At 31.9% G+C, this 12,508-nt stretch overlaps 1 protein-coding gene across 3 annotated transcripts in view; it reads left to right on the top strand.

Annotated features, from left to right (window-relative positions):
• LOC126878508 (protein D3-like) overlaps positions 1 to 11,881 on the top strand; it is a 29,839-nt gene extending 17,958 nt beyond the window's left edge. For all 3 annotated transcript variants that reach the window (XM_050641259.1, XM_050641260.1, XM_050641258.1), the window contains exons 3-5: positions 4,289 to 4,412; positions 4,478 to 4,691; positions 11,682 to 11,881. In XM_050641259.1, coding sequence (XP_050497216.1) covers positions 4,289 to 4,412; positions 4,478 to 4,691; positions 11,682 to 11,820 — 477 coding nt within the window. In that variant the 3' untranslated portion in view covers positions 11,821 to 11,881. The remainder of the gene's footprint in view (positions 1 to 4,288; positions 4,413 to 4,477; positions 4,692 to 11,681) is intronic.
• The last annotated feature ends 627 nt before the right edge of the window (positions 11,882 to 12,508 follow it).

Here is a 12,508-nt window from a genome sequence, read left to right on the forward strand (position 1 = left end):
GGTTCTACTTACCCTATACTTCAAAGTTGAAATTGTGCCGTTGCTTGCTTTTACTTGGGGGTTGACAGTCACCCCTTCTCGGGGGTGAAAAACATACGTTCAAGATAAGACCGAAAGTGGATCAATTGACTGATTTTAAGCAACTTTCGTTCTATAGAGTTTTTTATGTAAGTCAATACTATTCGAGTTATTTGCGATTGAAAATGTTTATTTTTCGACAAAAAAAAACTACATTTTCAGACGGTTTTTCGCAAATAAATCAAAAAGTAAATATTTTATCAAAAAAATATCTTTAGCAAAAATATGGCTTATGAAAAACCGAAAAAAATGGTGTATCAGTAATGTCTATAAATCGAGTAAAAAAAAAGTTGTAGCTCATGAAAAATACGTTCTTATTCGTCTAATTCCAAATCGAATATTTCAAGGTGAAATCACCGAAGAATCAAGCACTTTTCGGGAAAACCCCATTTAAACTGTTTTAAAGTGTTTAAGAATAGCTTTATTTTAATTGTTTATAAAAGTTTTTAGCATTAAAAATAAGCGAATTACGCTCAAAATAAAGTTGGCCCCCTTTTTTTTTGGTAAAATAATCATGAAAATCTCCCCGTGTTTAGCTCCCCAAAATGAAATTAATCGTTACCGCTTTACAAACAATTTACTTACTTATCAATTTTTTTATATGATCTGTCAGTTTCACCGGTTTAAAGTGCTTATTTTTAAAAGGGGTATAGTTAAAAAACTTGTAAAAAACAGGTCACTAATCACGAGTGTATGCAAATTTTGAACAGCGATATCTTAGCTAATTCTTGTCTTGCGGAAAAACAATTATGAAACTAGCATATTTATAATAGCAAAACCTACATTTTTTTACTCTTTAAGATTTTGCTTATCACTATTACTTTTTAAGTAATTTTAAAAAAAGGAAATTTTTCAAAAATTTTTAGAAATTTTTTTTTAATATAAAACCAAATTTTCTCAAAAATAAGCACGTCAAACCAATCAAACTTACAGATTATATAAACAATATACATGTAGTTAAAGTAAATGGTAAAGCGGTACTAATTAATTTTATTTAGGGTGCTAAATATAGGGAGATTTTCACGATTTTTTTTTTCAAAAAAAGTGGCAAACTTGTTTTTTCAGTGTAACTCGTTTATTTTTGATGCTAGAAACTTAAAAAAAAAACAAATGTAAAGCCTTTTTTAAATACTTTAGAAATGTTAATAAGCTTTCCCCGAAAAGTGCTTAATTTTTCGGTGATTTCACGTTGAATTATTTCATTTGTTTGTAATTAGACGAATAAGAACGTATTTTAGTAAAGAATATAATAATAAGCTACACTTTTACTAAGAATACTTTTTTCGATAAAATATTTACTTTTTCAGTTATATGCGAAAAACCGTCTGAAAACGTAGTTTTTTGTCGACAAATCAACATTTTCAATCGCGAATAACTCGAAAAGTATTGACTTATATAAAAAGGGGTGACCCCAAGACTGTGACCCCCCAAGTAAAAGCAACCAACGGCACAAATTCAACTTTGAAGTGGAAGGTAAATAGAACCTAAATGCAAAAGCACGAAAAGTATCTTTTTGATAATTATATGTTGTAGTATGTGCGCCCTGTAATAATTCGTTTATAAATTATTATTTTTTTAAATAACCACAAAATTGTTCTTTTTTATTCATCTAACCAATTTATTCCTAAAAGTATTATTTACTCGTGTGCTGAAACGCGTCAAAAATGTCCTCAACCAATTTTCAATCTTACCTCATTGATAAAAAAGTTCATTTTTGATTAAATATTTTTAAGAGATTTGGGTAGGTTGTTCTGATAGTAGGGGAGCGAAGTATGCTAAATGTGCAGTATTCGAGCGCTTTGGGGACCTATTGGGTTGTGAAGAGTAGGTCCTAAAACCAAAAAAAAGTTAAGTAAAGTTTTCCATTTTGGGGGGGACTTTAAATTTTTAATTTAGTTTTCCATTTCCAACAATGGTTTTTTTTTCGATTATAGCGCCATCTATCCATAATTTGAAAAAATGTTTCGAATAAAAGTTGCTTATTTTTACGTAAAGAATCCAAATATGAAATAAAAATTTGGGGCTCCTATTTAAGATTTTAAAGTAACCCCCCACCCAACCTCCGTGGGGGATCGTGTTTGGTACCATTGGATAGATTTTTCAAAAATATTGATTAAGTGTATTTTGCAGTTTTTCGATTGTTTATTTTGCGAAATCTCGCGCGATTTGTATTGAAAATTTTAAATTTACCCCCACCCCTCTTCGTGGGGGGTCATTTTTGGTATCATTCGATAGATTTTGAAAAATTTTGATAAATATCTTTTTTTGTGAAACTTTTTAACTCACCCATTTTCTTACGCCCCGCTCAAATCATCAGATTTTTTTAAAACATACGCTGTTTTGCATGTCCTTAACTTACCTTATCTTAATCTGACCATTTCGAGTATTTTTAAGGATAGATTTGTTTTTCGGGCCCCCCTTAACGAACTTCCCTGTTAAAAGAGCCAATATATGGTAGAGGTACATCTGCATGGCACCAGGCTTCTCCCCATATGATAATCTGACGCGCTCGGGTAATTGCAAAAATCCCCGCTTGGGCTCCCCTACCATGACGCCGTGAATACCTATTGGCTCCCGACATAATTTAATATTGCACTATTTGCATCTGGATTTTTGTTTACATTATAAGCGTACCTAATACCCTCTAATACCCTATGTACTAGTAAGGTAGGTACCTACACGACTATTCCATTTTGACTGCACGTCTACCAACGGGCGCCAGGGCATCTACTGCACACGGGCGCTACATGGGCTAGAGTCGCCTCTGGCTATAGTCGATTCGCTAGTCTGAGACACAACTGTCTACAAGTCTACACTACAATTACAATAAAAATGCACTATATAGAAATAAACAAACCAAGACACGTTGAATGTTCGAGGAGCACTCCCAAATCATGATTTGGGAGTGGTCAGTGCTCCTCGTGCTTGTTTATTTCTAGTGCATTTTATTGTAATTGTAGTATAGACAGTTGTGTCTCAGATTAGCGAATCGACTATATCTAAATCCAATAATATAATTTTTTTCACGTGTATTATCAAAATCCTTGATTATATCATTTAGCTGGATCAAAAATTGGTCTTTTACATTGATCAATTGCTCGTTAGATGGAGAATAAATACCAACAACACCAATAATCAATTTAATGAAGTATTCATCTATACAGGGTGTAACAAAAATACAGGTCATAAATTAAATCACATATTCTAGGACCAAAAATAGATCGATTGGATATAACTTACCTTTATACAAATATGCACATAAAAAAAGTTATAGCCCTTTGAAGTTATAAAATGAAAATCGATTTTTTCCAATATATCGAAAACTATTCGAGATTTTTTAATGAAATTGGACGTGTAGCATTCTTATGGCAAGAACATCTTAAAGAAAAATTATAGTGAAATTTGTGCACCCCATAAAAATTTTATGGGGGGTTTTGTTCCCTTAAACCCCCCAAACTTTTGTGTACGTTCCAATTAAACTATTACTGCGGTACTATTAGTTAAACACAATGTTTCTAAAACTTTTTTGTCTCTTAGTATTTTTTCGATAAGGCACCTTTTATCAAGATGTGGCTTCTTTTTTAATATGGTTCAAAATATGCCTAAAAATGTAAATTATAAATAAATTTTCATACGATTACTAAGTCTCCATAATCGTACTTAACCATTTAAAAATATGTGGTGGATTTGACTAATATTCAAAATATCTCAATAAAAACTGACTTTTCGAAAAAGTACTGAGGCAAAAAAGTTTTAAAAACATTGTGTTTAACTAATGGTACCACAATAATAATTTAATTGGAACGTACACAAAAGTTTGGGGGGGTTTAAAGGAACAAAACCCCCATAAAATTTTTATGGGGTGTCAAAATTTTACTATAATTTTTTTGTAAGATGCTCCTGCCATAAAAGTACCACATGTCTAATTTCAATAAAAAATCTCTAGGAATTTTCGATATATTGGAAAAAATCGATTTTCATTTTGTAACTTCAAAGGGCTGTAACTTTTTTTATGTGCATATTTATACTAAAGTAAGTTAGGTTCAATCAAACTATTTTTGGTCCCAAAATATGCTATTAAATTTATGACCTGTATTTTTGTTACACCCTGTATTTCGAGTCAGTTTTAAATTTTTAAAATTTTTTATTTATTATAATTGCACTGCATTATTTTGCTCATCATATTATTAAAACTATTACTTATGTATAGGTGCAATATCCTGGAGGCGAAAAAGTAGATTTTGGAAATGAATTGACACCAACACAAGTAAAGCCTCAACCCACTATAACATGGCCAGCCGATTCAGATTCCTATTACACAGTTCTGATGGTTGGTAAGATTCCTTTCAAAAATAAGTATTGTTAGCTTTTCTATATATTTTCTATATATATCCTGTAGACCCAGATGCACCAAGTAGAAAAGAACCAAAGTATAGAGAAATACTCCACTGGTCCGTAGGCAATGTACTGGGAAATGATGTAGCCAAAGGTGAAACCTTTACTGATTATGTAGGCTCTGGAGCTCCAAAAGGATCTGGATTACACAGATATATCTTTTTAATTTATAAACAAAATGGAAAAATTGAGTTCAATGAACCAAGGATAGACAATCGGTAAGTATAAAAACACATTGTATTTATTAGTATATCAATTACAGTATTCTTCTTCTTTTAGTGACTATTTGTTTCGAATGATTGGCGATCATTCTGGCTATAATTATTTTATTAACTGATGCTTTTAATAGATTATTTGTTGTTGTGGAGAACCATTTCCTCAGGTTCTTTAACCATGATATTCTTCTTCTCCCAATTCCTCGCTTTCCGAATACTTTACCTTGAAGGATTACCTTCAGTAATCTGTATTTAGTGCCGTTTCTTATTACAGTATTATTATATCAATTATTTGCCCAGTTTTTAAATATGGAAGTGAAACATGGACTCTATAACAGCAGGAAATAAATAAACTGCTGGTATTTGAAGAGAAGATTCTCAGAATGATATTCGGCCTTCAAAGAGATGAATTGACAGGATACTGGAGAAGGCGCCGCAATGCTGAATAGGTGACTCTGTATGGTACTGAAAACATCGTCAGACATATAAAAGCTAACTAGATAAGATGGACAGGTCATGTGGTAAGATCAGAGGAAGACAGAGTGTTAAGACAGTGCATCTCTTAGGATGCAAAAGCTAGTAACCCACAAATGGGTTTTTGTGCAGGAGAGTAAAAAAGTATTATTTGCATGCGAAAGTCGTTATTAATGGAGAATTGTTGATTTAATATGAAGGTATTAAGAGACGCAGTGTTTTTTGAGAGACCAGACAGTAGAAGATCAGTAGGACGTCCCAGAAAAATATGGAAGGATGATTTTAAAGCTGATTTATCTAGAAATGTGGTTCAACAATGGCAGATGGAAGAGCAAGATCGTAGAAGATTGAGGGCTATAGTAGATGCGATGACTCATCCCGAGTTGTCATGTTGTCAAGAAGAAAAAGATATATGTTACAGTTCAAGTTGATTATCCAGTTGGAGTTGACTATTCCTAATTCGAGTCAACTCAAACGGCTGGTTTCAGTAAAACTTGATTATAAATATAAAATGAAGATTTTTATTCAACATTTACTAGTAAAAGTAGACTCCAACTAGTTAAAGTATACTCTTCCCAATGCCATTTAGTAAAAGTTGATTCACACAACCAACCGATTTTAGAAATGAAATAATGCTACTGGATATTAGGTCAAGAAATGAAGCATTTTGGCTCGCAATTTTTTCGTCCAACATGGATTTATTTGAAATTTTCACAGAAGGGTAGGGAATAGCCCGAAGATTATTTTCTAAATCATGCCGCTCTACGCTAAAACCTTAGGGGTGGTTGCCACCCTATCTCGGGGGGCGGGAATTTTTCATTACATTTTAACCATGGATATCGATGGAAAATGTAATTTTAACAAAAACATGTTTCTTACGTTCTATTCGTAAACTAATATTTTTCAAGTTATTCGCGGCTGAAAGTAACAGTTTTTTGACGAAAAAATCGACTTTTTTAGAGGGTTTTTTGAGAATAACTCAAAACGTATTCATTTAATCAAAAAACTGTAGCTTTAAAAATTGTATCTTTTAGAAATACAAACAAAATCCTTTTTTTATAATTTTTCTACAACCAATAGAAACTGAGATATGGCATGTTAAAGGTTAGCTTTTTTCGTCAAATGCATAATTTGAAATATTCAAACGGAAAAACTTTGCATTTTTCGAGGAAAAGAATATTTTAAGTATATAATTAGACCTTTAAAAAAGTTTGTAGCATAAAAATTGAGCGACTTACGATCAAAATAAGGTCGGTACCTAGTTTTTTCTACGAAAAAATCAGTGAAAACAACCCTCTAACTACCCACCTATAATTAAAATTGATCTTCGGCCTTCTGTAATTATTTTTATATATGTACACTAAGCATTAAAATTAACGCACCACCTTAAAAATGTGACATTTTTGATGTCTCGTATTTCCTAAATCTGTTGTCCGATTTTATTAATTTTTTTAGTATATTATAGCTTTATTCTTCAAGAATATCGATGTAATAATATTATTGCTAAACAGGTAAGTAACATTGTATACCGGGTGTAATAATGATAGTGTATTTTTTCCTCAAAGGTTGGAACACCCTGTGGAATATTCTAGCGTATATAAAATATTGAAATTAATACTCAACTATGGCCTGTAGCTTTAGGCTATCTTAACATTCTGCTTTTTGATTTATTCGCTTATGTTTGATAAGAAAAAAGTTAGGTACCTACTTTAAGAACTAGCCATGTTATTCATTAATACAGGGTGTTTCTAAATAAGTGCGATAAACGTTAAGGGGCAATTCTGCATGAAAAAATAATGACCCTTTGCTTTATAAACATATGTCCACAAATGCTTCGTTTCCGAGATACGGGATGTTGAATTTTTCCTTACAAACTGACGATTTATTTATTGCTCTAAAACCGGTTGATATATGCAAATGAAATTTAGTAGGTTTTAAGAGGTAGTTATTGCGCATTTTTTTGCATACAATTAAGAATTTTATATTCACCATTGGCGTGCATACGGGATGTATCCAAAATGTTTATACCCGTATGCACACCAATGGGGAATATATAATTCTTAATTGTACGTCAAAAAATGCGCAATAACTACCTTTAAAACCTACCAAATTTCGTTTGCACACCTCAACTAGCTTTAGAGCACTAAATAAATCGTCAGTTTGTAAGAAAAACTTTAACATCCCGTATCTCGGAAACAAAGCATTTGCATACATACGTTTATAAATCAAACGGTCATTATTTTTTCATGCAGAATTACTCCTTAAAGTTTGTCGCACTTATTTAGAAACACCCTGTATTGATGAATGACATTGTTAGTTGTTAAAGTACTGTTCTTACGATGTCAGTTGGACCAGAAGCATTTTTGGTTGGGGTCCGGTCAATAATTCTACGAAGAGCATAGAAATAAAGATAAACCATATAAACATTTGCTTGCTTCAAAATTGATCACTCCTTGTATTAGTCCACATGGACGCGGGTGTGGCTTACTACTTTCTAACGTATCTTATTGGGCAATACTGAAGAGTAATTGGTCAAATTGTTCGGAAGTGCTTAGGCTCAAATCATATCGTTATCTGGTCAAAATACCTTCTCATGTTTCAAAGGCGGCAAGCAATATAAACACTAAATAAACAGTGTCGTCGTCATAACTTACAATTATTTTATTTTTATAATACATTTTTTGTCTCATTTCTGTAGTACTTAAAAAATGAATAAGCACATTAAATTGCATTTGTAAGTATTATATACTTTTAATGATCAATTTTAAATTTTATTGTATTGTATTATACTGAAACTGTATTGTTTATACAGGATGTCCCATATATTATGCGAGATTTAATGACGTCAATTTGCTCAGTCCGCTGATTGGATAATGTAATTAATGGAATTTTTCATGTTTCATATTTTTATTTTTTCCATATTTTCCTTTGTATGTGTCCATGTCTAAGAGCCATATATGAGGAGAGGGAGTGTACATTGATTGAAGACTCTTGATTTTAGGTATTGGGTGTATTTTTTTTCTTTAGAATAAAAGACAGTTTTCCGAGTGATGCCCAGGCCAATCTTATTATTTTTTTTTATTTCTTCGGTCTGATTTTTTTTATTTAATTTAGTGATTTGTCCTAGAATATCTCTTTTACTTGCTTTATTCTTGTTTGTGCCACTGTAATTATTGGTTCTCCTTGTTGATTGGTCATGGCTTTTGTTTTACTGTAAGCGATGTTCAGTCCCATCTTTGTCGATTCACTATCTAGTGCTTCCATCATTCTTGGTAATTCTTCACTATTTTCTGTTTTAATACAATATATATACTTACAAGTCAAAAGTGACATTTGGAAAAATTGTGTAGCTCAAGTTCAAGTAAAATAAAAATATTATCTTGCTTTGTCACCAATATTAATGTCTTCTTCTTCTTTTCCTTCTTCTTCTCCTTGTGTAGACATGACTGTCTGTTTTTCAATGTGGCTCCAGTAAGTTGTCATTCCATCGTTTTCGTGGTCTTCCCACTTAGTTTTGGATCCCGCGTATGAAAAAAAAGTTGATTAATAGCAAGCTGAAAATTTTTTAATAGCTTAAGGGTGTGTAGTTGGAGAAACTTTGGTATATGGGAACACTGGAATAGGGGAAGTTTTAATTGTGGAACAGGTTAAAAATTTGGAACGGCCAGACCACGAAAACGGCACATGTATTTTGTCCGACAGAACAGACTTAAACTCTCCGAACAGAGATTAAACTCTCATGCAAAAATCAGCCTACTATTTATCACCAAATGGGCGTTTTAATGAGTGGAACATGTAGAATATGTCAAATGACAGGAATTATGACAGCTGATAAATAGACAATAAGATGACAATATTGGTGTGGTAGTTATAAACACGACAAGTGTCGAATCAAGTTCTGAACACACGGATAGTGATATATTTCAACTTGTCAAAAATATGTCCTATGTATAGTATTTTTACTACAAAAGCGATATTACGTAGGTCAAAATTTTTGACGTAAGAGAACTGTCAAAACATTAGAATGTGAATTTTCATTATTGCCATGTTTATTATAAACATGGATATAATGAAGAGTCACATTCTAATGTTTTGACAGTTCTCTTACGTCAAAAATTTTGACCTACGTAATATCGCTTTTGTAGTAAAAATACTATACAGTAGTAAAAGTGATCTCTTCATTAGTCATGAATTAGACAATTCGACTGGAAGAGGAATTGTTCGTTTTCATGTATTTTATGTGTATATTCAAAGTGTAGTCTTATTTCTTTAGTTCTCAAATTAATAAGCACGTTAAATTTCATTTGTATTATCTATTTTTAATTATCTTTGGTGTCAATTTCATAAAGAAATGTGAACAGTTAACAACATTATTACTGTTTAACAAATATTGAACCATAATTTAAAAATAAAAGTTTACTCATTAATTTCTATTGCGCCGCCTATGTTTTACAAACGGTGCCGACAATCGGTGTCGAATTTTGTTTTTATACTGGTCCAACTGACATCGTAAGAACAGTACCTAACTTTTTTATTATCCAACATAAACGAATGAGTCAAAGATCAAAATGTTAAGAAAGCTTAAGGCTACAGTTGAGGTTTAATTTCAATATTTTATATACGCTAGAATATTCCACAGGGTGTTCCAAACTTTGAGAAAAAAATACACTATCATTGTTACACCAGGTAAACATTGACACTTACCTCTTTAAAAATAATATTATTACATCGGTATTCTTGAAGAATAAAGCTATACCTAATATACTAAAAAAATCAATAAAATCGGACAACAGGTTTAGGAAATACGAGACATCAAAATTGTCCCATTTTTAAGGTGGTGCGTTAATTTTGATGCTTAGTGTATTATCAATACACCCAAGAAGTTTGACCTATTTAAAGTTTAGAAAAATTGGAGTTTAAAGATAAAATATATATAGCTCCAACAAGGGTGGTTTTAAGGGTTGAAATATTATGATATTATATCCTAAAAAGCATAAAACAATCATTATTTAGCTAATAAAAACCAAATGTTGCCATATTAAAGTTTAAAATGCTATTTAATAATTTTTACAAATAGAGGCAGTTATTACCATTAAAAAACCAAAAGAGTACAACGGATCAATATAGAAAATGAACTAGAGGGTAAAATGAGCCTAATCCCAAAATTTTTGTACAAATGGATGCTGGACGAAAAAATTGCGCGGTTTTCCCTTTTTTCGCCTTCATTTACTGGTCTATATGTGCAAATCATGATAAGTAGTTGAAACGGTCAAAACAAAGAGACCAGTCATCAAAAAAGCACGTGAGATTATACTCGTATAATCAACATTTACTGAACCGATCCAGGAATAGTCAACTCCAACTAGTAAAAGTTGATTTAAATTTTTCAAATCAACTTTTACTGCTCGTTTTAGTTGGAGTTGACTCGAACTAGGAATAGTCAACTCTAACTGAGAATCAACTTGAACTGTATAAATTGTATCCCATATAAAGTATGAGCGTCCTAGTGGTGGAATACGGACAACAATAAATTGGGCAGTCTTTACAGTAGATAACCTTTATAGAAAAATATAAGCGTGTGTGGGGTAATAATGCCCTTTGTTTGCATTGGTGGTGTGTTGGCTAAATTGTGCAGGATATGCTGCTGATAGAAGAGGCGCGCTTAGGCATCAAATGTCTAATTATTTATTATCTAAAATTATACCGAAGTATCTGTTCATCTTCTGCTGGTTCAGATTTCCGGATGAAGACTATTTTAGCAGGAATACCATTATAGATGAGAAAAATCAGGATGGGTCTTGGAATCAACATGAAAGTTTTACAGCTAACTGTATGGATATAGAATTTGAGTCAATACTCGCAATCTTAAAGTTTGTATTTTTTAGTAGTTGTTACAAAATCATGGGACAACCAGTTTCGAGGCTTACAATTTCTGCCTCATCATCAGGCCCAGTACATAAAGTCTTCACAATTACAAACTACAAGCTAAAAATCCCAAAAAGACAAAATGTACGTCTATATAAAAACAACTATGTCTTGATTTAAATTAAAATACATACAATAAAGCAAAACAACTGTAGAGTATTGAATTTAGAAGTCTATAGAATATAAATATTGAGACATTTTGCCATTGGGAGTGAAAAACCTGATGAGAATTGCTTGGTATATAATAATATATACTATCATCAATCCTTAAGTGGTTAAGGGTTGATGGAGTCTTGACAAGAGGGTAAATGATCAAAATACACATAAAGTTATTAATAATAGCTATTAAATATTAATATTAGCTATTACAAATTAATATTAATATTAATATTAGCTTTATTAATAATAAAGTTATTAATAACTTTATGTGTATTTTGATCATATACATGTGGCAATTTAAAAAGTAGTAGAGTCCTTCAGTACCTGAGATTGTTGATACTCGGTTTTCATCATCTGCTCTGTTTTAGGAATTTTCTTTTACTTTATAATAAAATAAGTTAAAAATTTTATTGTAAATGTTTCGTCTTATTTTAGGACCAAAACCGGCAGACTTAATTTTTCGACAAGGAAATATGCAGAGAAGTACAACCTTGGTCAACCAATCGCTGGAAACTTCTTCCAGGCCCAGTTTGACGAATGGGTACTTGAAATGGAAAGAACAATTAAGGGTTAAAAATTGTATGCCGTTATAAAATTATAAAAAATATAAAAAATAATAGATCATTTTTATTGCCCTCTTTTTTATTTCTTTTCATCATTCAAAAATATGAAAATAAATTACTAAAATCAAGAAGAACATCTGCAATTCAGAATCATTAACCCTCACAAAAACATCAGCGAAACAATTGAGGAGAATATAATGTAAAATAGCTTGGAATAAGCTTGAAAAATAGTCTAAGAAACGAAAAAATTCCTAGACGAACCAGAATGGAACCCATTGCAGAGGCGTGCGGTCCATGGAAGCGGGGGAAGCACCGCTTCCCTATACTTCCATATAAGAAAATACATATATTATTAATTAGTATTTAATTATCAACAATGTTTCCCTAATCTAAGTAATCTACATATTATGTAGGCAATAGGCATTGAAATATTATTAAAAATTGATCGCATACTCAAACGGGCTCAAATATTCACACAATTCAACGACTCAGTCCGCTCCTGATGGAAGCGCATCTCAAAATCGCTGCTTGTCATGCATTTGTCCCGTTCAAAAATTGGTCAGGGTTTAATACCCTCACCCGTTAATGTTCCTTTCACGCGAATTTTGAAACCCTGTGGAAGCGATCGTCCGACCGCCTTCCGATTCCGAAAACGAGATGCGGAGACTGTTACTGCTGCTCTAAGGGGTAGGTATTTAG

This window comes from Diabrotica virgifera, chromosome 10 (genome assembly GCF_917563875.1).
Source record: "Diabrotica virgifera virgifera chromosome 10, PGI_DIABVI_V3a".
Lineage (NCBI taxonomy): Eukaryota > Metazoa > Arthropoda > Insecta > Coleoptera > Chrysomelidae > Diabrotica > Diabrotica virgifera.